The sequence below is a fragment of the Apodemus sylvaticus genome, chromosome 1 (genome assembly GCF_947179515.1).
Source record: "Apodemus sylvaticus chromosome 1, mApoSyl1.1, whole genome shotgun sequence".
Classification (NCBI taxonomy): domain Eukaryota; kingdom Metazoa; phylum Chordata; class Mammalia; order Rodentia; family Muridae; genus Apodemus; species Apodemus sylvaticus.
Genome location: NC_067472.1, coordinates 185439895 through 185466681, shown reverse-complemented (window position 1 = coordinate 185466681; position 26787 = coordinate 185439895). Strand labels below are relative to the sequence as shown.

General features: G+C 53.3%; 2 protein-coding genes and 1 long non-coding RNA gene across 5 annotated transcripts in view; 1 reads left to right on the top strand and 2 right to left on the bottom strand.

The window, feature by feature from the left end:
• Positions 1-5471: 5471 nt before the first annotated feature.
• Shkbp1 (SH3KBP1 binding protein 1) lies at positions 5472-19434 on the bottom strand. 2 transcript variants are annotated; one of them, XM_052168294.1, is made up of 18 exons: positions 19344-19434; positions 19053-19106; positions 18877-18922; positions 18696-18769; positions 18222-18280; positions 17884-17964; positions 16365-16526; positions 15702-15792; positions 15418-15608; positions 14183-14298; positions 12419-12506; positions 12218-12334; positions 10855-11025; positions 9143-9298; positions 8639-8735; positions 6558-6736; positions 6001-6115; positions 5472-5892 (listed from the first exon to the last, which is right to left on the bottom strand). In XM_052168294.1, exons 1-18 carry the CDS (start codon positions 19427-19429, stop codon positions 5661-5663), a joined length of 2115 nt encoding a protein of 704 aa, XP_052024254.1. In that variant the 5' UTR covers positions 19430-19434; the 3' UTR covers positions 5472-5660. The 2 variants fall into 2 exon arrangements, with proteins under 2 accessions (XP_052024254.1, XP_052024264.1); XM_052168304.1 differs by having other exon boundaries at positions 6001-6112.
• LOC127672882 (uncharacterized) lies at positions 18891-20749 on the top strand. The gene is made up of 3 exons (XR_007975035.1): positions 18891-19079; positions 19217-19870; positions 20628-20749. It is a non-coding gene; the product is annotated as an uncharacterized LOC127672882 (long non-coding RNA).
• Positions 20750-26787, bottom strand: part of Sptbn4 (spectrin beta, non-erythrocytic 4) — an 88734-nt gene continuing 82696 nt past the window's right edge. The window contains exons 31-35 of one of the 2 annotated variants that reach the window (XM_052168271.1): positions 25852-25924; positions 25041-25333; positions 23626-23799; positions 23432-23474; positions 20750-20917 (exon numbers count right to left, since the gene is read on the bottom strand). In XM_052168271.1, coding sequence (XP_052024231.1) covers positions 20759-20917; positions 23432-23474; positions 23626-23799; positions 25041-25333; positions 25852-25924 — 742 coding nt within the window. In that variant the 3' untranslated portion in view covers positions 20750-20758. The remainder of the gene's footprint in view (positions 20918-23431; positions 23475-23625; positions 23800-25040; positions 25334-25851; positions 25925-26787) is intronic. The other variant, XM_052168281.1, reaches the window with a different exon arrangement.

Genomic DNA, 26787 nt, shown 5'->3' with positions numbered 1-26787 from the left:
TATATACGTCTTCCTAATCTATTAGAAGAATCTAGAAGTCTTTATCAATTAATCCAGCTCCCCTAGAAACCCAGAACACGGCGACTTTTCTTTAAGATCTCACCACGACCTTCCAGCACCTTAAAAAAAAACACTCAAGAAACTTGGGGAGCGGAAGGCCAGTTCAAGGGCCCCACCCATCTCTATTATTCTAAGAAAACTCCAAGTCTTACCCGGTATTAACTGGGGTTCTCTCTCCCAATAAACTCGGGAGTTGGCTGGAGCCTTAACCAACGTACCCCTCTGGAGGGACCCCCGCTCCAGTTCCTCAGCGTATCTCGAATCCTAACGACTGCAAAGTAGGGGCTCCCAGTCGATCCGAGAGCTTTGGCCTTAGCATCTTCCTACCAAAAGCAGTTGCTCTGTAGTCGCCTAAATCTGAACGTCTTGCTCCTTCGGGACCACAAGACTTACTGGGTCGAGCACGAGGAAGAAGAGGCTGCAGTGGGCTTACCCGGCCTGGTGGCTCGGGACCACCGCCTTCTCGATGTGGCTGGGGCTGGGGCTGGGGCTGGGACTGGGGCCGCTAGCAGATGTGGCGGCTGGGAGCAGCAGCAGCAGGAGGAGGGGGCAGGGGCCGCCGAGGCCAGGCCGGCGCATCGTGTCGGGTGCAGAGTCCGGCTCCAGGAGGGCAGTGTGTCCAGTGGGTCCGGATCGGCCTGGCCCCGGTCCCGCCCCCTACCCCCGCCCCAGCCAGAGGCCGACTCACTTTCTCCACCGTGCAAGCCTGGGGCTGTGAAACTTCCCGCCAATCAGAGCCCTGCACTGTCAGCGCTCCGAGTGAGGCCAATCGGTAGGCGACATGGGAGGGGTCTAGAGGACAGGTGCCGGGCGGGGTTGCCTGGGCGGGGGAGTTCTCCTGGAGGGGGGACGATTTCAGGAGTTAAGTACAGATTGCCCAGTCTCTCTTGAGCAGAGGTCCCAAGTGACACAAGTACCGAGATGGATGTACAGGGGCCCAGGGCCTCTCAGCTAGACTTCCGCTAGCAGGCCTCACCCTTTGCTCTCTGCTGGCATTTCTGTCAGAATGTAGCTGGCTGCCTAGTGGAACTGATAGATTCCCTGGTACCCACTTCCCAGGCGAGAGACAGTCTCTGCTGATGAATCAAACGTGGTATCACTTCCCAGGGTGAGTGCGAGGCCAGCCTGGGCCACATAACGAGACTCTCCTTCTTCCTCAGTCACGCCAAATCTCAAAGTAATAAGAATTTAGTATTGGAGTGCTAATCTAAGCCCCGACCCAGATGCCATCTTTATGGCCTACATCACGCCTTCCAGGAAGATGGCCCCGTCCATTGTTGTAGCACCACCATCTGCAAAAACTTGTCTTTCCCAAGTTCTACCCTTCTGTGAATCCAGGCTACGCCCTTCACCAGACAGCTCCCAGGAGACTGCGCAGTTCTGCCCCTCCCACACCCGTCTCTGCCTTGGTCCCTAGAAGACAGCAGAACCACTTCCCGGCCTGACTCCTAAAAGTCTCCCCCCAACAACCCTTACTAACCCAGAATAATAATACGCTTTTGTTATTGAGGACCTCTAATCTCCCCTTTCTGGGTAAGGAGGGGCACAAGCTACAGGAGACACTAAGTCCACCCTCGTCCCTTCGGTGGGCTCCAGACTTCAAGCCCTGCCCACAACTTCCAAACGCAGAGGGCCCAACCCCTTCCCTTCACGGTAAACTCGAGTTCCGGCCTGGCATGGTAGTGTAAGTCCCCTAAAGACAGCACTGGGGAGGCAGAGCCGGGTAAGCGTCGGGCCAGCTTGGTCTAAGAGCAAATTCTAAGCCATCTAGGGTGCAGAGCAAGAACCTGTTTCAAACAAACAAGCAAAACCTCAAATTCCCACCCTGTTTTCTCAGCCTCACAAACCCCTAGTGCTTCGGGCAGAGAGGAATGGGATTAGCTTTTACTTAGAATACCAAACCCCACGCTTCCCGTGATGCTCCACTTCTGGGTTTAGAATGTCATTTCTCAACAGTTCTATTGTGGTCCGCCCCCCCAACACCCCCCCCCCCGCCCTGAGTTTGCTTGGAATTGATCTTAGACTTCTGCTCCTCCCCTGTTCAAGGATTGCACGTGCCCACCACACACCAGACATCTTTGTTGACTAAAGCCTTAGCCCCGCCCCCAGACATTTTGGGCTTCTGGTCATGAAAGGTAACAGGGGCCTTAGGCCCTAACTTCTCCAACCCCCTCAGATGAAGAACAGGGAGTGTTCCGGAATCACGCCCTCCCCTACTCGAGTTCTTTACACTGGAATGTATCCAGGGTACACACCTCATCCCTGCCTGCGTGCGATGAGCCACACCGTCTCACTCACACAGCCCCTTTACACCGTCACTGCCACCTACAGCAGTACATGCCTCCATCCCACGCTGTCACCTAGAAACCAGGGCCTACCCACCGTCCAGGGGCACGCGAGCCCCAGGAGCAGTGCTCTTGGCAGTCGGGGCTCCTTCGCGGCTATTCGTGGGCTGACCTAGAGCAATGATGGAGTTCGCCCATTAACTGTGCTTGTGCTTCTGTCTCTGTGTGCCCCCCACTCCAAGTCCCTGCTCTCATGGCCCCGTGGGACACCATGCCCCTCACCTGTCTACCCCCTCCCCACATCCTACCCTGTGGCTGGAGCATTTGCTGGGGGTGCTGCCGAAATTTCTCCCTTCTGCCCAGGATCCAGGGCATCGGCAATGCTCGTTGCTAGGCAACAGCCTCTGGCTCACCACTGCAACTTCCGGGGATGGCAGGGATGGCTCTGGCTTCCCCGCCCCCCTCGAATTTGGAGTCTCCAGTTTTCATTTCTTATTTTTATATCACATTTATGTTATTCCCCTGGATTCTAGTACGACCTCGGCACTTTATAACCGTCTTGGAGCTCTGCATCATAAAATTCCAGAAGCTTCTCCACATTATTCTTTCTTCCATACACTATTTCCCCCCTAGTATTGAAAACCACTTCAATTTAACAATACGCCCCGTTTCTTCAAGAATCATGACTATTCTAGAAATACATGAGTTCTCTGGCATGGAAAAAAGATCGCAGTATTCTAGATCTGGGATCATTACAAAGCACCCCCATATTTTAGGTTTTCCTGACATTCTAGCTCCCACATGTTCTTTAGGATCTTTAGAATCCCTACACATCCCCAGGACATAGTGTTCTGACTGTCCTGGCATGTCAAAAGAAAATCCAGAGTTTGGGGTTCCTGGGCATCCTAGAACACCCAGGGTTTAGGGCCACCCTCCCTTTAGCACTACCATTTGCATCCTGGATCGCTTGGCAATCAGAATCCTATGCCACTTTGGATTGTTTAGAGGAGTGGTTTCTTTGTTGTTGTTGTTGTTTGGTTGGTTTTTTTTTCTAGATAGGGTTTCTCTGTGTAGCCCTGGCTGTCCTGGAACTCACTCTGTAGACCAGGCTGGCCTCGAACTCAGAAATCCTCCTGCCTCTGCCTCCCAAGTGCAGGGATTACAGGCGTGCGCCACCACCGCCCGGCTGGAGGAGTGTTTCATGTAACCCAGGCTGGCTTCAAACTCGACAAGGCGCTGAGGATGACCTTGAACTCTTGATCCTCCCACCGTGACACAGGTTTCTGGGGGTAAGACCATTTCCTCCTCTTCTCTCTGCACCACAGAGGTCTGGACTTAGCTCTCCATCTTCTGACTCATTCCTTGTAAAGAATCAGCTCCCACCCCCCATCCTCTTTTTTTGAGACCAGATTTTTCACACTGTGTCACTCTGACTAGCCTGAAATTTATCATGTAGACCAGGCTGCCCTTGTATTCTGAGAGATCCACCTGCCTCTGCCTCTGCCTCCCGAGTGCTGAGCAGAAAGGCTTACACCAGCTTGCAAGGCGGGTACTCCTGGGACCTTTCTTCCACTCTGCCCACCTGGAGCTGGCCCCTCCCCCTGGCTCATGGCATGGGTTAAGACTGTGGAAATCCTTCATCATACTGACTACAGTGACTGGTTCAAGAATGGTTGTCTGACTCAGTTCAAGCCCATGGATCCCCTGATTTTTGTCTGTTTGGTTTTTGGACTTTTCGAGACAGGGTTTCTCTGTGGAGTCCTGAAACTCACTCTGTAGACCAGGCTGGCCTTGAACTCAGAAATCCTCCTGCCTCTGCCTCCCAAGTGCTGGGATTAAAGGCGTGCGCCACTACTGCCTGGCTTTGACTTCTCTATATAGACTAGGCTGGCTTTGAATTTACAGAGATCCACTTGGCTGTGCCTCTTAGGTGCTGGGACTAAGGTTGTGTACCACCACACCACACTCAAATCACTCTGGCCTCTTAATTTATCAGTTTCTCGTCTCTTGCTATGAACAATACATGGTAAGAACAAGTTAAAGAAGGATTTATTGGGCTCCATTGTGGCCATATTGCATAAACCATCAGGAAGCCCCGAGCAATGAACAGCACTACTCTCCTCTTCACGCCATCTGAGGTGCCAGGACGTGCCATGGCGTCACCCACATCCCGGGGAGTCTCCCCACTTCAACAAACCTAATCTAGACAACCCTTCACACGCACGCACAGAGGCTCACCTCACCTAATTAATTCCTCTCAGGCACGCTCAGACCTTGGTCACTCAAGGGGATGACAGATCCTGTCGAGTTGGCAGTGTTAACTGTCTTCACGACTCAAGTCTCCTGGTTTGGCATCTGAAGTGCTGGTGTTGTGTGTGTCACCTCAGTCCTGTTGACTTTTTGGTTTTGTTTTTTTGAGGCTGCCAGAAGAAAGGAATAGTGAGGGGTCTTCTGGGGCCATCTTGGCCGCAGATAATGGATCCAGCAGGCTTCAAAGGCTGGAGGTAGAAAGCCATTTAAGCCTTTGAACGCTGATCCTACGTGAAGCCAGGGGTAAGCCAATAGGTTCTCGTCTCTGCTTAAACCAGAAGGCAGATGTTTCTGATTTTCTTTTGTTCGCTTCTTGCCCATTTGTTCTGGTTTTTTGTTTTGCTGGTTGGGTTTTTTTGGTTTTTGTTTTGTTTTGGTTTGTTTTTTGTTTTATTCAAGACAGGGTTTCTCTGTGTAGCCCTGGCTGTCCTGGAACTCACTCTGTAGACCAGGCTGGCCTTGAACTTAGAAATCTGCCTGCCTCTGCCTCCCAAGTGCTGGGATTAAAGACATACACCACCACTGCCCAGCGTTTAGTTTTATTTTTTGAGACAGTGGTCACTGATACACTCTTCATAGGTCCAGCTGTGCTGGAGCTCACTCTGTAGACCAGGCTGGCCTCTAAGCCACAGAAACCCACCTGCCTCTGCCTCCCCAGTGCTGGAGATTAGAGGTGTGCTCCACCGCAAGCTGTTTTGGGATTTACAGCTTGGAGCCTGATGATTGGTCCCTGTGGCTCTAGCTCTTCCTGTCGACACTCCACACACACACACATCCACTAAAACAAAACAAAACAAAAAACAAACCAAGGCTATAAACAGTTTTGGCAGTGAGGGTTTTATTAGAGACGGTGGCTTTGGCGTTTACAAAAGGAGAGAGGAGGGAACCTGGTGACAACGATCACAAGAAGGAGCCCCTGGCCTTGGCTCCAACAGGAAGCCCCCCCACCCCCGAGTCCCGCATCCCCTGGGACCAGTCCATATGAAGGCACGGTGGTGGCTAGATTCAAAAGGAAGTTTCATTAAGAGTGTTCTTGGAAATTATCAGGGGACTCCCAAGACTGGCGGAGGGTCGAGGGGCTGGTGTCGGTGGCCGTCGGGGCTCTGCTGCACCCTTTGCCAGTTCCTGACACCGATCCACGAAGCTTCCTGCCCCGCGGCGCCGGGCCTCTGCCTGTGGTGGGCTGGGGCTCGCTCTGTGGCCACACAGGGAGGTGTTGCTGGAGGCTGAGTGGAGACTGAGAAGGAGGGAAACTCAGTGTCTCAGGTCACGGTCACAGGGCAGTGTCCCCCAAGGTCACTATACTGTTTCCATTGCACGAAGAGAGAGATGGAGTTACAGCTACCTGGTGAGAGAGGTCCTGGGGGAGGGGCTGGGGAAAGAGCCCCGGGCGGAGGCCAAGGGGCTCAGGTCACACTGCTCCAGTTGGTCCATCAGCTCCTCTTCCGTCAGGCCGCCTGCTGGGGGTAGCAAAGAAAGTGCAGTCAGGGGCAAGATGGGGGGACGGGTCACAGGTCAAGAGCACCAGGAGGAAGGAGAGAAAAAAGAATGCAGAGATAGATGGGCGGGGTCAGAGGCTAAGAGAAAAGGGGAAAATCAGTGGTAATAAGAAAGGACAAGGGGCTGGAGAGATGGCTTGGAGGTTAAGCACTTTGATTGCTCTTCTAGAGGTCCTAAGTTCGATTCCCAGCAACCACAACCATCTGTAAAAGGATCTGATGCCCTTTTCTGGTGTGTCTAAAGACAGCGACAGTGTACCCATATACATAAATAAATAAATCTTAAAGAGGAAAGGGTCGGAGGGCAAGAAAGGGACCAGCGGGGACCAATGAGCAGGGGCCCGGAAGGGAAATCATGGGGAGGGTGGAGCCTGCGACAGGGACTGAGGGGCAGCAGGGATACCAGGAGCTTGGCCCAGGCCATCCATGGCAGTGGTGAGGTCCCACATGGCCAGGCTGCCGTTGGCCTGGCCGGTGAGCAGGTAACGTCGGGGTCGGGAGCCCAGTCGCCTGGAGCCCTCGCACTCCAACACCGTGAACGCAGTAGTGGGAGAGCCGTCCACTGAGCGCACGGAGCACACCCTGTGGGGACAAGGGGCCACAAGTCGCTCAGCCTGGTCCCTCTCCGCACACCCCTCCTGAGCCAGTCTCCACCACTGAGTGTTCAGGTCCTGTCCCTCCAATGCCCATCTATACATCCATTATCTACCCCTCCTTCTCTATCCCCCTTCTCTATCCCCCCTTCTCCACCCTCCTTATCCATCCTTCTCCACCCCTCCTTATTCACCCCTCCCTATCCATCCACAACCATCCCCATCCGGTTTGTTTGCTTTGAGACAGGATCTCGTGCAGCCCAGGCTGGCCTGCAACTCGACAGGTAGCTGAGGATAAATAACCTTGAACTTCGGATCCTCCAGCTTCTACCTCTTAGGTAGGAGTCTTAGGGTTGCAGCGATGCAGCACGCCCTATTTACTCAGAACTGGCAATCAAACCCAAGGCTTCACGCGTGCTCGGCACTCACTGTACGGACCCACGAGGCTTCGCTACTCTGTGGAGCTAGTCCCAGCCTGGCACGTGGCCTGTGCTCGTGCTCTCCCTCCCTTCTTCTGTTTGTTCCTTCAGGCTTTTGTCAGAGCCCACTCCCTAAGCAACGGTCCCAGGTCTCCTTCCCCTGACACCTGCTCTAGACTCAGACAGCCTGCGTACCCAGAGATCCTCACTGCATGCAACCTGTGCCTTCCCCAACCCTCAGTCTGTACCCCAACCACCCTGACCCTCAGCCTGTACCCCAACCACCCTGACCCTCAGCCTGTACCCCAACCACCCTGACCCTCAGCCTGTACCCCAACCACCCTGACCCTCAGCCTGTACCCCAACCACCCTGACCCTCAGCCTGTACCCCAACCACCCTGACCCTCAGCCTGTACCCCAACCACCCTGACCCTCAGCCTGTACCCCAACCACCCTGACCCTCAGCCTGTACCCCAACCACCCTGACCCTCAGCCTGTACCCCAACCACCCCAACCCTCAGCTTGTACCCCAACCACCCTGACCCTCAGCTTGTACCCCAACCACCCTGACCCTCAGTCTGTACCCCAACCACCCTGACCCTCAGTCTGTACCCCAACCACCCTGACCCTCAGTCTGTACCCCAACCACCCTGACCCTCAGCCTGTACCCCAACCACCCTGACCCTCAGCCTGTACCCCAACCACCCTGACCCTCAGTCTGTACCCCAACCACCCTGACCCTCAGCCTGTACCCCAACCACCCTGACCCTCAGCCTGTACCCCAACCACCCTGACCCTCAGCCTGTACCCCAACCACCCTGACCCTCAGCCTGTACCCCAACCACCCTGACCCTCAGCCTGTACCCCAACCACCCTGACCCTCAGCCTGTACCTCTACCACCCTGACCCTCAGCCTGTACCCCAACCACCCTGACCCTCAGCCTGTACCCCAACCACCTTGACCCTCAGCCTGTACCCCAACCACCCTGACCCTCAGTCTGTACCCCAACCACCCTGACCCTCAGTCTGTACCCCAACCACCCTGACCCTCAGTCTGTACCCCAACCACCCTGACCCTCAGTCTGTACCCCCAACCACCCTGACCCTCAGCCTGTACCTCTACCACCCTGACCCTCAGTCTGTACCCCAACCACCCTGACCCTCAGTCTGTACCCCAACCACCCTGACCCTCAGCCTGTACCTCTACCACCCTGACCCTCAGCCTACACCTAATCCCACCCTGACATTGCCTGTACCCCATCCGACCCTGACACTGTCTGTACCCCTTCCCTACTCAATTTCCCAGGCTAGCTAAGGTCCAGCCCAATGGCCTGAGGTTTTTCCAGTGTCCCCTGCACACATATAACCCAGAGGCCAATTCACGGTGTAGCCGCTGCTTCTTCAGGAACCACAGGGTGGACCCCTTTCAGGTCTCCTCTGTGGTCCTGCCTCTTTGGTGGGACAGTACTCACCGCTGCCCAGTGGAGGAGAGACGTACAAATAGCTGGCTGGCATTTGGCACCACCTTCTGGATGAACACCTGCTGGTCGTCCCGCTCGCCATAGGGACCTGGGCAGGCAGAGGCAGGGTTAGGGCTAGCCAGGGTCCACAGGGCCTTCAGAGACCATAGCACCAGCCTTTCTCCATAGCTGGGCCAACTCCCACACCTAGATCCTGCTCCGGGCTAGCGGTTGGGCAGAGGCAGAGGGAACTAGGGGCTCGCAGAGATCTACAGCACTCGGGTCTATCAGAAGATGGTATCCTGAGCGGTACTGGTCAGTGGGAATCAGTGGCCTGGCAGAATGGTGTTGGCGACGAGTATAGAGGTGAACAGGAGGTCAGGGGACCCCCAGGTAGGGGTGAACAAGGGTCAGAGATCAGTGCGGCTGGAGGGCAACAGAACAGCTAACTGGGCAAGCAGAGGTCTTGAGATCCCACAGGGCCTAGGCAGGGCTGTGGGAGGAGTCAGCGGGTACCGATGTCATTGCCCGCACTGCAGCCGCCGAGCCCGTCGGCCGACTCCAGCGCCAGGATCTTGAAGGATGCTAGCGGAGTGGAACCCGGCTGGGTGGAGATCATGCCTCGGAAGCGGGTCACAGACCATGTCCGAACGTGGTTGTTGTCGGCACACACTGAGAACAGGGAGACAGCAGCAGGTCAGGCCTGGCCAAGGCACCGCGGCAGTCCTGACCTCCCCCCACCCCCCTGTATAAGCCCTTTTCGAGGTGTCAAGAGAATTTCAGGAATTCTCTTGGCTGGAGTTCTACAAGCCCCGAGATCCTGCTGGCTCAGCCCCTGAAGCACTTTGAGTGTGACTCAGAGCCTCGTGGATCCTTTTACCTCATCTCTCTCTCTTCCTGATCCTGTCCTGTCCCTATGGCCATATCCCACACTCAGCCCAAGCAAGGACCTCAACATCTGAGACTGGCCACGCCCCTGTTCTGCATTTAACTCCGCCCCCTCTCCCCATTGGTTCCCTTGTAGTGCCCAGTTCCTCGGACTGGAAAACTTGTCCCTGCTGGTCTGGTCTGTACTATTGGTCCATCTAAGGTCCTTGACCTCAGACAGGCTTGCTCTGAATTCAATGACCTTTTCTTTTCTTTCTTTCTTTCTTTCTTTTTTTTTTTTTTTTTTTTTTTTTTTGGAGACAGGGTTTCTCTGTGTAGCCCTTGGCTGTCCTGGAACTCACTCTGTAGACCAGGCTGGCCTCGAACTCAGAAATCCTCCTGCCTCTGCCTCCCAAGTGCTGGGATTACAGGCGTACGCCACCACCACCCGACTCAATGACCCTTTAGAAAGAAATGTGAGACCAGAGGTGTGGTGGTACACCCCTGTAATCCCAGTGTTTGGAGGGCTGAATCCAAAGAATCGTAAAATCAAGGCTAGCCTGAGCTATATAGCAAGACCTTATCTCAGCAAACCCCCCAGAAGCTGGGGCGCCGGCCCAGCTGATAGTGTTTGCCAGGCGAGCAGATGAATCGAGTGTGGAGGTGTGTGCTCCTCATCCCTGCGCTGAAGCGGTGGGGAGGAGCAGATCCTAGGGCTCCCTGGCCAAGCACCCTTGCATAATGGGCGATCCCCAGATCCTAGAACTGTGTTATCTGTCATACATCCCACACCTAGGACACAGTAGACACTCAATCATTGCTTAGCGGATGAGTTTTCTTCTTACTCCCACCTCCTAAACATACATGTACTTTTCCCAAGCCTGGTTCCCTTACTATAAGCTTTTTTTTATTTTTAATTTCTTGAGAGGCAGGGCTCTCATATAACCCAATGGCTTCAAACTCAATATGTAGCTAAGGATGACCTTAAAATGATGATCTTCCTGTCTCCACCCCCAGAGAGCTAGGATTACAGGTTTGGCGCTGGGATTCAAACTCAGTGCTTCCTTAGCACTATGCTAAGCAAGTGCGTTACCAGTTTAGATACATTTCTGCTCAAGGTCTTTCTTACCCTGTAGCCTAGGGTAAGTGATTCTTCTTCCTGAGCCCACTGAGTGCTGGGATCCCAGGCATGGGTCACGGTGCCTAGTACAGTCTTCCTCCAGTCTGTGGCTACCCTGGGGCCTCCTGTTACCTCACAGCACTGTCTCTCACATAGCTCCCCACCCTCTACCCCCACCCCCAGAAGCTCCATGCCCCTGCCTCCACACTCCCAAAGCCGGTCCTCCTGTAGAGGGACCCACCAGAGATGAGGTGTTTCTCTGACAGCATGATCTTGGTGACAGGGCTGCGGTGCACGCTGAACGTCTGGAAGAGCTGGGGTCCCGAGCCCACCGTCTCAGGGTGCTGCACAATGACCCGCACGACCCCGGAACTGGTGCCATAGGCAATCTCAATCCAGTTCCCACTGTCACCTGGGGAGGGCCAACAGCAAAGAGACGATCTGTTGTAGAAACAGCATCAGGGCAGGGAGGGCGAGAGGAGGAGGGAAGGGAGGGAGGGAGGGAGGGAGGGAGGGAGGGAGGAAGACACACTGGAAGAATCTGACACTGGGAAGACATAGGCAGGGCTGTAGAGATGTCTCACTGATTAAGAACATTTGCTGCTCTTCCAGAGGACACAGGTTCGATTCCCAGCACCCACATGGCAGCTCACAGCCGTCTGTAACTCCAGTTCCAGTGAATCAAGTCTCTTCTCTTAGACTCTTTGGTCACCAAGCATATACATGACATATTTACATATATGCAACAAAATACTCATACACATAAATAAATAAATAAATAAATAAATAAATAAATAAATATTTTTTTAAAAAAATTCCAGAATAACGTATAAACAGAGATAAGTTGAGAACCCACATTGAGTGTCTCAGGGACTCCACTGACAAACTTTGCAATTTGGAATTCTCAGAAACTTTTTTTCTTTTTTGGAGTCAGGGTCTCATTGTTGTAGAGCCCTGGCTGGCCTGGGAATTCACTATGTAAACCAGGCTGGCTTCAAACTCACAGAAATCCCCCTGCCTCTGTCTTCTGAGTGTTGGAGAGATTCCCAGAAACTGAACAGACCATCATAGAGAACACAGGTAGGACACAGCTTTAGCATTTTTCACAGTGGCCATGGGCAATGCACTGTGTCCCTTACAGGAACAAGAATGCAGGTTAAATCTAGGACACAGACGAACCGAGGGGCTAGCCTGTGATCCCAGCACCCATGAGCCTGAAGCAGAAGGATGACATGTTCTGGAGTTAGAGGCTAGCCTGGAATACAGGGAAAGATCCTGTCCTCCACAGAAAGAAAATGAAGAGAAAAAAAAAAAATCAAGGCTCCTCGAGCATGGATTTGTCTACTATCCGGCAGGTACCCAGGTTTTTATGAGTTAGGCCAATGTCGTGTCCTGACAGGAGACAAGTAAGATGCAAGAGGTAAGCTTGTCAAGGAGAGGCCAGCAGCAGCCCAGCACCTAAAAGACCGTTAAATAAAGCAAAAGAAAGCACCGCAGGAATGAGCGCTAATGTCCCATTCCTGACGAATCCTCCCCACAGAGACACGCCGCTATGGCTGGGCCTGCCTGACCACAGAAGGGAAAGAAACTTTGCCGTGGCTTACTGGTCTTGGGGGTGAGGTAGACGCTGAGGGCGGTGACCCCATCCTCTGCTGGGTCTCGGAAGAGCTCACTGACAAGGAGGTCGTTGTCCTTCATGCGCAGGGGGAATTTCTGCACGTCTAGGTGGGCAGGCAGGGGTGGAGCGGTGCGATGGAGGCTCCTGCTCCAGCCCACCCCTCACACTGCACGAGGACACTGCTTACCTACGTAATAGATGGAGCCATTGCTGCAGCCCAGGAGCAGGAAGGAGCCGGCGGCATCATAACTCGTGATAGGCTGGACCTCCTGGACCTGGGGCAGGGAGAGGCAGTCGCAGGTTAGCAATATTTCCACTCAAGGTCTCACTCTGCAGCCCATGCCTGGCATCCCTGCCTTTCTCCCACAGTGCCCATTTCTGGGTGCCCAGCTGGCTAGGCTGCCTGGACCTGAGCCTTCCCCTTTCAACTTTGCCAATAGCTTCCTGTGTCTATGGCGTTCTCCCTAACTGGCCTGTGCACCTTCCTCTCTATCTTAGACCGTCTGTTCCTTGGACCCTTCTTCTGTCTTGGTTGAGTTTTCTAAATTATTTTCTAAGATCACGTGTGTATATATCTGTGCACAAGCGTGTACACATGAATGCGGGTGCCCACAGAGGCCAGAGGCGTCAGAGCTACTGCAGCCGCAGCCACAGGTGGTTGTGAGCCTCCTGATACAGGCGCTGGGAATAGAACATGAGGCATCTGAAGGAACAGTGCCTGCCCTTAACTGCTGAACCATCTTTCTAGACCCATTTCTTGTTGAATATCGACATTTGGCCCCAGGTACTTCTGGTTGGTGTGGAGCCTGCTAGACAGCCCAAGCTGCCTTGCCTGTGAAGTATTGATGATCCTTCCTATATATCCCATGGACTGGGATTATAGGTGTGTGTGTTTGTGTGTGTTTGTGTGTGTTTAGTAACTTATTTAGCACAGGGTCTTCTCCCTGTTAACTAAACACTCTATTATTGACCTATCCACATCCCAGCCCCTCCCTAGGGGATTCTAGGCAGAGGCTCTACCACTGAGCCACGCCCCCAGCCCCTCACTGGGGGATTCTAGGTAGGGGCTCTACCACTGAGCCACGCCCCCAGCCCCTCACTGGGGATTCTAGGCAGGGGCTCTACCACTGTGCCACGCCCCCAGCCCCTCACTGGGGGATTCTAGGCAAGGGCTCTACCACTGAGTCACGCCCCCAGCCCCTCACTGGGGGATTCTAGGCAGGGGCTCTACCACTGTGCCACGCCCCCAGCCCCTCACTGGGGGATTCTAGGCAGGGGCTCTACCACTGAGCCACGCCCCCAGCCCCTCACTGGGGATTCTAGGCAGGGGCTCTATCATTAAGTTACAGCCTTTGATGCTCTCTCTCTCTCTCTCCTCCCCCCCACCCCCTACCTCCCCCACCCCCATTTTGATGCTACTGTCACTAAGCTGCCCAGGCTGACTCTATAGCGCAGGCTGGCCTTGAACAGCTTGGGTTACAGGCTGTGTTAGCAGGCCCAGCCTGGCTCCATCTGCTTTGCCTCTGTGTCTCCTACCTTCACTGCTTTTTCCTGCTTCTCTCCTGGTGTTTCTTTCTGTGCTTCTGTCCCTCTCCAAGTCTATTTCTGTAGGATAAATACTCTACAATTCCATGTTTTCCCTTCACACTTTAGACATGGCCTGGGCTGGGTGGACGCAGGCACATCCCCACACCCCCTCCACACACACACACACACCCCGCCACCTCTACATCTGCGTGGAGAACCCCAGTTTTCCAAACCCCATCCATCCTTCACATTGATTCTTCAGCCACTCCTCCAGGAAGGCCTCCCGGATGTCCCGAGGACTTTCATCCCACTTCTACTGTAGGCTTCTTTTCCTCTTTCTCTAGGTGGGGTGAAATAGGCAGGAACCCTGGGCCTGCACAGTCTAGACACTTGGGCAGAGGGAGACGGGCTGGCCCAGACTCACCTGCCAGTGCTTGGTCACGGCGTTCCAGACACCGATGCGCCCTGTGTGGCTTGTGGCAATGAGCTGATTCCCAACAAAGAACAAGGCCTCAACTGGCACACCCAGGTGGAAGACACCTGTAGGCAGCAAAGGTGTGTGTGTGTGTGTGTGTGTGTGTGTCTCAACACAAGGCAGGAACCTCACTGCAGGGCAGGGCTTGGGGTGGAGCAGAAAGAAACCCTGGGGCCACAGGCTGGACTGAGAAACAGGATCCACAGCAAAGAGGATTCCAGGCATTACACGGAGTATCCGACGGGCGTGGGAGTGTAATGGCGAGAAGACTCCTAACAGGCTGAGGCTGCCAAAAGGGCTTCCACCCTTCCATTGGAACAAAGGGCTACAACAACTAAAGGCTGGTTTTTGTTGTTATTGTTTTGAGTTGGGGTCTCATGTAGCCCAGGCTGGTCCCCACCTTCTGTGTGTTGGATTACAGCTATGTACCACAATACCCAGGTTATATGGTACTGAAATTAAATCCAGGATTTCATGCATGTTCCTTTCTCTCCAGATACACAAGTAAATATATAATAAAATAAATCAGCGTGTTAACTGAGTATGGTAGCTGTACTCCACTGAACTGGCTGGCTTTGTGTGTCAACTTGATAAAGGCTGGAGTTATCACAGAGAAAGGAGCCTCCCCTGAGGAAATGCCCCATGACATCTAGCTATAAGGCATTTTCTCAATTAGTGATTAAAGGGGGGGGGGCATTGTGGGTGGTGCCATCTTTGGGCTGGCAGTCCTGGGTTCTATGAGTAAGCCGGAGCAAGCCAGTAAGTAACAACCCTCCATGGCCTCTGCATCAGCTCCTGCTTCCTGACCTACTTTGACTCCCAGTTCTGACTTCCTTTAGTAATGAACAGCAATATGGAAGTGTAAGCTGAATAAACCCTTTCCTCCCTGATTTGCTTCTTGGTCATGATGTCTGTGCAGGAAAACATCTTGACTAAGAAGACATCCAGTATCCAGGAGTTGAGGGCAGAAAGACCTGGGATTCAAGGCTAGCTTGGGCTACATGGTAAAACCTTGTCTAAGGCAAAATGAAGCAATGAAACATGCCGAGTTCTGAAGGTCTGAAACATTGTCTCACAAGGCAAAAAAAATGCATTCTCCCCGTGGGTTTCTGAGTGTCAGGGGTTGGGTTATTTCAACAGGTTACAGGATTCTACAGAGCTCTAAAAAAGTCCAGGAGACATACCTATCTCAGAGCCACCACCTTGTGCTTGTAGCGCCCAAAGAAGGATCTCACTGCCGGTGGCTGCGGCCACCATCTTGTCGTGCTCCCCCGGAGCACCGCCCAGCACCCGAGCAGTGAGAGCCAGGCGCTCGATGGGCCAGTCCAGGCGTGGGCTGGAGAATACGAGCTGCCAGCCCGAGGCTTCTTTCAGCCTGTGGAATGGAGGGATAGCACCGACCCCTTCCTCAGAGCCACCCTAGCCACAGGGGCAGGGACTCCCATGGCCCCCTCCCCACCCTCAACACCTGTAACAGACGAGAAAGTGGGTATATGCCACAGCGATCCAGTTGTGGTGACCACACACCAGGCGCACCATCCCCGGCTCCTCTGGTTGACCTTGGGGGTGAGAGAGGAGAGCAGAGCAGGGTCACAGGGGCCACTGGCTCTGACCTCCTAAAGGACAAGCATGCAGGCTACATCTGATGGTGTGGGCTGTCAGGGAAACTTAGTGAGACTCTGTCTCAAAACAGAACGTAAAGAGAAGGCTGGGGTCAGGGGAGCTGGTTCAGCATATAAAAGCAGTCCTGGCACATGCCTGCAAAGCCAAGTTCATTCTCCAAAACCCACATGGTATCCTTTGACAAGTACATGCACATGCACATGCACATGCGTGCACACAATAATGATAATTAAAAATAAATCATCAAGCTGGGTAGTGGTGGCGCACCCCTTTAATCCCAGCACTTGGGAGGCAGAGGCAGGAGGATTTCTGAGTTCGAGGCCAGCCTGGTCCACAGAGTTCCACGACAGGAGGCTGAGGCAGGAGGACTGGATTGCTTTGAGCTCCAGGCTAGCCTAGACCAGAGTAAGATCCTATCTCAAACAAACAAACAACAACCACAAAAAGCTAATGAAGGCTAGGGGTATACAGAGGCAGAGCACACGCACTGAGCTCAGCCCAAGCTTACCTAACGGGGATGGGGGCGCTCTTTCATCCAGCATCCGGCCCAGTAGCCCCGCATTGCCCAAGTTGGGGGGCATCGTGTTGCTCCGTCGAACAGGCGCTGGGCGTCCCCCTATTTGCTGGGGCCCCACTAGGCTGTGCCGGTTCCGCCGCTTCACTGGAAACACTATAGAGAGGAAGCGGTGGGCGCCATGATTAAAACCATGGCGGGCAATCTGTAAACACGGAAACCACCGCAGGCATGGATTCCCTGTGCGGGCCACAGTGACCTGGGGAAGGTGTTCCCTGATGCCGGATACGGCATTCAATGACCCAGAGCGCGGCCCAGGGAAAGACCTGGCTTGGTGCTGCTATGGTATTGATTCCTTTACAGTGTTTGTTAATTTGGCCAGGCCTGGCAGGCAGGTCTGTAATCCCAGCTATTTGGAAAGCTGACAGTGAAAGATTGCAAGTTCAAGGCTAGGCTGTCTCAGAACAACAACAACAACAACAATAATAATAATAAAGCAGAGGGCTGGTGAGATGGCTCAGTGGGTAAAGGTGCTTGCCACCAAGCCTGGCGATCTTGACTTTGATCCTGGGACATGTGTGATGGAAGGAGAGAATCAATTCCTGCAAGCTGTCCCCTGATCTCTATACATGCACCCTCCCCGCCCTGAGCCCAATAAATAAGTACATGTGCCGGATGGTGGTGCACAACTTTAATCCCAGCATTTGAGAGGCAGAGGCAGGTGGGTCTCTGAGTTCAAGGCCAGCCTGGTCTCTACAGAGTGAGTTCCAGGACAGCCAGGGCTGCACAGAGAAACCTGTTCTTGATAGATAAATATATATATATATATATATGAAACGTTTTTAAAAGTAAAGAGAGCTGGGTCATGGACATGTTCCTTGATGTTACCAGGGAAAAGCTGTGGGCATGGTTCAGAAGTAGAACACCTGCCTAAAATTCACCCATCAGGCTTTTGGGGAACAGGGGGTGGGAGCGCACAGTCTCATGCTACAGTATATGTCCAGGATGTACAAAACCCGGGGCATAAACTCTAGTACTCTAACAAATAAACAATAAAATAAAAATATAGTTGTGCTGGGCGGTGGTGGCGCACGCCTTTAATCCCAGCACTTGGGAGACAGAGGCCTGCAGATTTCTGAGTTCGAGGCTAGCCTGGTCTACAGTGTGAGTTCCAAGACAGCCAGGGCTACACAGAGAAACCCTGTCTCAAAAAAAAAAAACCCCAAAAAAACCAAAAACCAAAACCCCAAAACTATATATATATATTTCCTGAAGAATGGGGTGAAACTTAATTAAACTCAGACTACATCTCCCGTCAAGCTCTAGTATACGCTTGAGCTGTAGAGAAGTGGCTGTTGTGCAGCTTCAAGGAAAATGCTGTTTCCTATTTCCTTTCCAAGCATCTGATAATGAACTACAACTCCCATTGCCCCTCAGGGCTCCAAATACCTAAGGGTTGAAGCTTTATGGGAAATGTAGTCTTTAACCCAATCTCCCTCTACCTAGTTTTCACCTGGAGGAGGTAGATAACCATTGAAGAGGACGTTTCCGCAGGAAGATCGATCCAACTCTTCCCTCACCTGCAGGCGACGAACTGCAAGGGAAGGACTCAAAACTTCATCTTGAGGGAAACTAAGGGGAGACCTTTGTCCCCTTCCTCATCTGTCTTTCCACAGAACTATCCCCCACCCCACCCCCTTCAGAGCCAGACCCAAATCCAGTGCCCTTAGCTCTAACCCAACAGTCTTTTTGACTGGGAAGAGTCAAAGAGGTAGAGAATGCTCAGGAAACAACTGAGGGTGCTGGCTAGGGGTGGGGGTGGGGTGGGGAGGGCAGGGGACCCTCACTCACCCAGTGGAGTGAGCCCATAGAATTGGGCTTCATGGAGGAGGCTGGAACCATGGACACCTCTGGGTAATAGAAGAGATTTGGGTGTCAAAATCTAGGGCGTAGGGGTGGGCAGCGCATTGTGAGGAGAAAGGTTTTGAAACTGCACAGAGAATATTGAAGCTGGTTTCGACAGACATAAGACTCTAGGGAGGATGAGGGTGGTGTACACCGGCCATTCCAGGACATGGGTGATAGAGGCCGGCCTGAGATCTGGGTTAATGCAGAGCAAGGCATTATCTCAAGCCAACAAACACATACATAAAATGCTTTTTAAAAAATCTAGATAACAAGGATGATGGAACGGTACAAATGTGTGGTGGGTATATTTAAATGAAGAGGATATAACATGATCAATAATTCTAACAGAATTGAACATTTACTTTCCGAGGAGAGATTCTATACAGTGGCAGAATTCACCCTTTTACCCATACCAACCTGGGGTCTAACTCTTTGGTCCGCAGGAAATTGAGGATGGGGGCAAAGACGGTAGGGTCCCGATCGATGAAGATCTGCATGGTGGGGTAGGGGGTGGGAGTCATGGAAAGGACCTGGGGTGAGTAGGAGTTCCTGTCCCTCCTCCCACGCGGCGTCCGGTTTATGATCTAGCCCTACTCACAGCTCCGGTCTCGTCTTTCAGGGTTGAGATGCGTCCGCTCAAAAGACTACAGGAAGGGGAAACCGAGGAGGTGTCATGGGCCGAGTTGTAGAGGTGAGTAGGGTAGAAATGGGTCTCCCCACACCCTCTCCTTTTATCCCCTTCTAGCCTCGCCCCAGATTGGCTCTCCTAATCACCTGGAGAAGAAGGAGTCTGGGATCCAGGTAAGCGTCTGACGAGAGGTACTGAACCTGGGCGGTGAGGTAGAAACAGAGGAGGAGGTGAGGACCGCTGCCTCCTCTAGTGGGATTCACGCATTCTCCTTTGGCATTTTTTTTTTTTTTTTTTTTTTTTATTCAAGCGCCAAGCCTCCAGCTTGAGGCGGAGCAATTCTTGATGGACAGGGACTACCACCTCCACCCCCCAGAAGAGGCGGGCATCCCGCCTCCGTCCCGTAGGATGGAGCCTCGAGGATCTCTCATACTCACCGCTTGCCCCCTACGTTCAGATGAATCACTTCCCCGGGTGCTCCCCGACTCGGGACCCCCTCCGCTGCAGTCGTCGGGACAGCCATAGCCCCCCGGCAAGCCGGCCGGCTTGCACCCACTTCCGGGTGTGTATAAACCCGCCCCTACCCTTTGCTCATTGGCCTAGAGACTCCAGGCTCCACCGACGATTGGACAGGGAGCTCGCTCGGCGCAACTACGGTCTCTGACTCTTTAAAGAGGGGCGGTCTTTCCTGGCTCTGAAGGGGCGCACGTCGGGGATCCTTTGGGGGTGATTTTGTAACTTTCCCCCTTTTCTAGTTTCCCTTATTTTGTTGTAATATATAAAGAATGTAAGCGATTCGTTGAAGAGCGCGAGCGCAGATCTTGAAATGAGCCTATACCAAGGCTTAGGTATATGTAGAGTCTAGGAGACTGCCTTCGCAGCCTTGTCCCCACAGCCCACCCTCCAATCCTGTCTCAGACACACGAACAAACCAGCGTAGACTGTCAAAGCCAAAGGGTTTATTGTAAGTACATACAGTGTGCGCCTGCCACACCGCCCCGCACCCCCCTGCCCTGGCAGCGTCCAAGCAGCCACTGGGGTTGCCTGTAACCCTGATCTCCTCACTCCCAGGGAGGTGCTCCAGCCAAGAGCATGCAGGGGGAGGGCTTCCCCACCCCCTCCCCTCGGGAAGTGGCATTTACAGCTGGAATCGGGGAGGAGAGAGGAAGACAGTTTTGAACTTTGACTCCCCTCCTATTAAAAGCCTTCGCGGATGCGGGGCGGGGGAAGGAGAGGGAGAGGTCTACGTTTTTGCAAAAATAAACTAAGTCAGGAATTAACCGCATGGCTCTGAGATGGCGGAGTACAGGGGCTAAGGGCCCCTTTCCTCCCTCTTCCCAGACAGATCAAGGCAGCATTGGAAGTGAGGTAAAGGCAGGGAGGGAGTGTGTCCCCTCCCCACCCCCTAGCACCCTGGATGGTCCAGGGGACCTCACCAGCGCCCCCGTTGTCCATCCTTAGGGCGGAGAGGAGGCCAACAATTCACCACCTCCTAGATCCCTCGCCACTCCGGCTTCTTGGGGCAGGATATGACGGTTGGGCAGGGAGCGTGGCTCAACTGGCTCCCTGCCCGGCCCCACGACGCTCAGTTATTGCATACAAAGAATGGAGCCCCAGCACCTGGGGTGGGGTTGGCGAGCGGGAAGGGACCGAGATATGGCTATAGGGACGGCAATCCCCTGCCACCACCTCTTGGAGTGCAGATGCCCCTTCTATTCCAGGCCCACCGTGGCGCATCCGCAGTCATCCGGAAGGCCCTTGCGGATGAGAAGGTGTCTTTGTGTCCACAGTGCCGAGAGGAGGGGCAAGGAGACTTGTCAGACTCCAAGGGGTCGGGGAAGGGTACCTGGAATCACTTTCGGCGCCCGCTGGCCCTACGCTCCCCGCCCTCACGCTTGGGGTTGCCCTCGTCGGTGGATGATGTGGTAGGTAGTGTCTGACCCCATCGAGCGATCTCGGCGTGTTCCGCCACAGAGCTTGCCACAGCCTCCAGCCAGCCGTTCATCTCCTCCTGGCGGAAGAAGCAGGACAAGTCCGCACTTGGAAGGGAATCTCCACCACACCACACCGCCCCTCCCTAGCTTCACCTTCCTCGGTTATCAGTGTAATGCTGACAGTAAGGATCAAACAACAGTTATTTGCACCAGACTCCTCTCTAAGCACGTCTGTGCATGTGTTCACTTAAACAGAACCAATGGGATTATCTATAAAGCAGAGATTATCCACCACCCCAAGCAGAGATGAAGTACCGAGCCAGAGCTTGCAGAGACCTGACAGCAGGCCCCTTACTAATTTCTCCACAGACTAACTTACTTCCATTTCGCAAAAGCCTTGAGATGAGTTATTTTGGATCGGCAAGAGGGCCGGGTGAATAAAGGTTATGTTGGAGTAAAATGGACAGTGAGCGCTCCATCACCAGGACCCTCACTGGGAAGGAGAGCGCTGACTCGGGAAGATTGTCCTCCACCTCCACACCCAGGGCCCAGCACACGTGTGACAATACACACATTCATCAACACATACACACACACACACACACACACACACACACTATACTGGGGCAGGGTGGGTGGGGCACCCCTTTAATCCCAGCACTTAGGAGGAAGAGGTAGGAGGATCTCTGTGAGTCTGAGGCCAGCCTAGTCTACATGGAGAGTTCCAGGATAGCCAACACTTCAAAGAGAAACCCTGTCTCAAACAAACAAACAAACAAAACCCCCCACACAAAACAACAACAACAAAACAAAACAAAAAACCATAATTTAGGAACTAGGAAGATGGATCCACGATTAAGAGCAAAGGCCGCCCTTCCAGAGGACCAGGCACCCACGTGCAGGCTCACAGCGCGTGTGAGTCTGGCTTCAGGGAATACACCTCTGGCTTGTGGAGCAACCCGGCAGCTGTGCGGTACACATGTATGCATGCAGGCAAACATACAGATAACATAAAGATAATAAACCTTTTTAAAAAAATTTTTCGGGCTGGAGAGATAGCTCAGTGGTTAAGAGCACCGACTGCTCTTCCAGAGGTCCTGAGTTCAATTCCCAGCAACCACATGGTGGCTCACAACCATCTGTGAAGTGATCTGATGCTCTCTTCTGGGGTGTCTGAAGAGAGCAATGGTGTACTCACATACATAAAATAAATAAATCTTTAAAAAATGTTTTCAAAGGAGCAGGTATAGTGGGCCATGTCTTTAATCCTCGCACTTGGGAGACAGGAGTAGGCAGAACTCTTGAGTTTGATGCTAGTCTGGTCTACAGAAAGTTCCAAGACAGTCAGGACTATGCAGAGAAGCCATGTCTCAAAAATAACAACAACAACAACCAAAACAAATGAACAACAACAAAAAAGTAAAAACAAAACAAGAAACCCAACAACTCTTCCTCTGTGTGGTGTATGAGACTGTCTACATTGGGGCAAGGACCGTGTGTGCACACGTCCGTGTGGAGGCCAGAGGAGGATCCAAGTGTCTGGCTGTGTCTAACACGCCCAGCCCAGCTCCCTCCACACAGGGTCTCTCCGTGAACCTGGAGCTAGGCTCACCAGCAAATGCCTGTGAACCTCCTGTCTTTCTTTACCCCCACAATTACGGGATTACGTAAGTCCATGGGCAGCCATGCCTGTCTTTTTATTTATTTATTATTAATATGGATGCTGGAATCCAAATCACGCCAGGCTCCAACAACAACCCTCTTCACCACTGAACCGTTTCTCGAGCTCCAATAAGGGAGGGCGTGGTATGCATCACATTTACTCCCTGTAGCTCAGAACCCTGACTTGCCCCCTACCCGCACCCTAGCACACTCAGGACAAAATCTGCCCCTGGATGGCCCCTAATCCTGAGAAGCCCTGCTGCAGGGGACCTTTCTGGGACCTCATTTCAACTGTCCTCCTGCACCTAGCTGTCCTCAGCCTTTGCAATTCTGCCCTCTGGATTACCTCTATGAGGATCACGCACCTCTCTTTTTTTTAAGACAGGGTAGCCCAGGCTGGCCTTATGTTCACTATTCTAGCTGAGGATTGACCCTATAGCTTCTACCTCCCATGGACAGACAGGGTGCTAGATCCCCAGCGGCTGGAGGTAGAGGGAGCTGGGAGCTGCCGAACGAACATGGGTGCTGGGAACCAAACCTGGGTCGTCTGGAGAAGCAGTAAGCACTCTTACCTACTGAATCATCTCTCGAGAACCTCGACCCCTCCTTTTTAAACTTACACCCATCATCCTTCTGGCCTTCTGAGTTGCCATGGCAAAGAAGACAGACCTAGTTATCGCGGCCAGCAAGCACCTGCCCTGGATCCCTGGATCCCTGGATCGCTGGATCCCTGGATCGCTGGATCCCTGGATCCCTGGATCCGTCTCCATGACGCCCGCCTCACTAAGCTCCTCTGCCCTCACTGCTTCCCCGTTACGACCCTGACCCTGACGGGTTTGGCTCGGGCGTTCCTTCTATAGGCCCACTCACTACTTTGACTCAGGAGCCACCCGAGAAGCTAAGCCACTTAGAGGTCAACCTGATCTTACCTCGTCTTTAGCCTGGAGCAAGAACTCGCTGCCGTCCTGGGTTCTGCAGGAGACAAGGGACTTCAGGTATCTTGGGGGACCCAACCCCTCTCCCCCCCACCCACCGTCTTCCAAGGGAACCAGGAGTCCACAGGGAGGTGATGAAGCTGCGACGCTGGGGCCCCTCCCTTCTGCCCACGGAGGGAGGGACTCACTGGAGCTTGAAGACGTGCTTCTTTTTCTTGTAGTCACTAGCCACCTCGCTGGTGGCCTTGTGCAGGCTGAGCAGTGGCTCCCCGCCATGCGTGCCCCCTGATGCTGGGCCTTTGGCGTCCTTGTAGAAGCCCAGCTCCCCCTTGCTGAGCACACAGTACAGGCTTACCCATGACCTGGGGTGACGAGAGGGTGACTAAGGCAGAGCTACTCTGCACCCTCCTCCCTCTGGGCCTTTGTTCTAGCTTCATAGGCGTATGCCAAGCTGTTCTTCTATGAGGCAGTTCCTATTAAGGGAGGTATAGCAAGGCTCCCAGAACCAAGAGTTTGCCCAGGCTAGACCTCCCTTACCCTCCCTAATCTCACCCCACAATGACTTTCCAAAAGCAAGACACAAGCTTTGAGACCAGGGACAGAGCTTAGCAGGAGGTAGAGCCCTTGTCCAGAATCCACTAGTGAGGAGTTAGAGGTATGTCCCAAGAGTCAAGCGTAAGACCATGGGCTTGATCCCCAGTTCTGATTCTGTTACCATCCCTTGCTTCATTCATGGGTCTCATTTTCCCACCATTCACCAAGTTCCTTCAAGGAAGAGTTACTGCTCTACAGTTTGGAATGAGAAGATCTGGTCTCCCACCCAAAGCCCCAATCTTGGAAGAAGTCTCAGACGGGAAAATAACATACAATAGGTGTTCCTGTCCAAACCCGCCCTGTTCATGTCATCTCAGCTGGACAAAAATGTACTGGACGAGGACAAGATGGACTCACTCCAAAACTAAACACACACGTGCACACGCGTGGTGGTTAGGACTGTCGAGAAGGCTCAGCAAATAAGGCACTTGCAGCCAAGCCTGGCAACCTGGGTTTGATCCCAGGTTGACCCCCATAGCGGAAGGAGAGAACTGATCCACACCAGTTGTTCTCAGACTTTCACACACAGCTTTCACCCCAACACAAATAAATATAATTTAGATAATTTAAGAAAAAGCTTCTCGTCTGGATAACTGAGATAGCCTCCAACAGTTTGGGCTCTGTTCCCGACTGAAAATGTAATGTCTAGTGGCTGCCGGGTTGGGGGTAGCATCCCGATCAAGGATTGGATGCCATCTTGAGGATCCGATTCACACCCCATTAGAATCATCTAAAGTAGACTCTACCACCAGTTTGCTCCTTTGCCACCTGGGGTGGTTGCTGAGGCTGAATCCCAATTAATTAACGTTAGGGGCTCTTCTGTCACTCTCCCATCTCACTCAGCTCCAGACACTGAGGTATTGGATACTAAAGCTTTGACCACGCCTCTCCACTTCACGGATTGGAGGTTTTGAACTTGAGTCCCGCCCCCTCCTCCGGCCCAGCTCCACATTCATTAAATGCCCAGAGCAGGCGCCCAAGCCATCCAAAGCCCCGCCCACGCGCTCACCGGTTGGACGACTTGCGGTTAGCGTCGAGCTCGCGCTTGCGCAGCAGGAAGCCCTCGTGCTGCACTGTGTGAGTGGGCGGAGGCGGAGGTGCAGGGGCGGAGCCTCCCTGGGCAGGGGCGGAGCGCGAGCGCCGGCTTCCCCCGCCCTCACCACCCTCTCGAGGCCGTGGCCTCCGGCGCGGCTTGGGCCGGTCCCGTGCCCGGGGCCGATCAGGCCGAGGTGTCCGCTCGGGCGGCTCAAGCCCGTTGGGCAGGCGACCAGGGGGAAGCTCGCGAGGCTGAGGCAGCGACGGCTGTGTGAATGAAGGGAGGGGGGAGAGGGGTACTGTGCATGATCACTAGGGGAGCATCCTATCTCAGGGAGCCCGAGGGCCTGGGGTCCCATCCCTCTTTAGGGCCACCTATCTTGGAGAGAAACATGGAAAGACCTTCAGGGCTTAGAGGACCCTATCGGTTTTGATAATGGGTCATTCGAATATAGCCTTGGAATTCTGGAAACTGGGAGGTTAGAACAGGGTCTAAGGAGGTAGAAGGTGCATAGAATTTCTGTATGAAGAATCTTGTGTGACTAATAAGAGAATGGGTACCCCCGCGAGCCTGGAGAAATATGGACGTAGGGACTAAAGACCACTATGTGTGCAGTGTGTGGAGACAGAGAGATAAGTCTCCTGGGTCTGTGGCTCCATCTTTCTAAGGGGCCTCTGTCGATTGCAAGGTCCAGGAGGACGGATGGGCCTGGGTAATGGTTACCTCTGAGATCCTGGCCACTAAGAGGACTTCTATACCCGCCCATCCCAGTTGTTCAACTTACCACCCCAGCAGGGAGCCCTGGGCCTGCCTCTTTCTCCTGAAGTTGCTCCACAATATCAGCCAGAGTGGCCTTCCTGGGGAAGAAGAGACAAAAGACCCGACTGAGATTCTGGGCCTTTTGCTACTGCTCTGCCTTGGCTGGACAGAGGAGCCTCCAAACCAGGCCCCTGCCTGCAACCCAGCGGTCTCACACGTGTGTGTGCCTTGCACACCATGGGGGTTCCTGACACAGCTACTCAATGTGCAACCAAACCCCTCTCCAAGATTTTTTATTTGTTTGACCTTTTAAAATATTTTTTGTTTTAATTTTTAGGGTTATCTATGTGTATGAATGTTTTGCCTGCATGTATATATGTGTATCACATGTATAACTAGTGCCCTCAGGGGCCAGAGAAAGGCACTGAAGGCCCCACAGGTTGTGAGTCACCCAATGTGGGTGCTGGGAACCAAACTTAGGTCCTCTGGGGAGCAGTAAGAGCCATTGAGCCATATATATATATATATATATATATATATATATATATTTTTTTTTTTTTTTTTGACAGGGTTTCTCTGTGTAGCCCTAGCCATCCTGGAACTCACTCTGTTGACCAGGCTGGCCTCAAACTCAAGAGTTTGGGGATTAAAAGTGTGAACCACCACCATCAGTGTCCATCTGAGATACACACACACACACACACACACACACACACACACACACACACACACACACGCATGCAGCCCAGCTTGACCTCTGACCTCCCAGAGGATAACCTTGAATTCCTGCTCCTCTTGCCTCCGCCTTCCAAGTGATGGGAGCACAGGTCACCACACCGGCATGGTGTGTTCATTTTAGAGACAGGAGCTCAAGGGTAGCCCCGGTGCTCAGTGTGTATTGCGGGTGGCCTGGGACTCGGTCCTCCTTCAGCCCTACGTGCTGGTGCCGTACACTCGCATC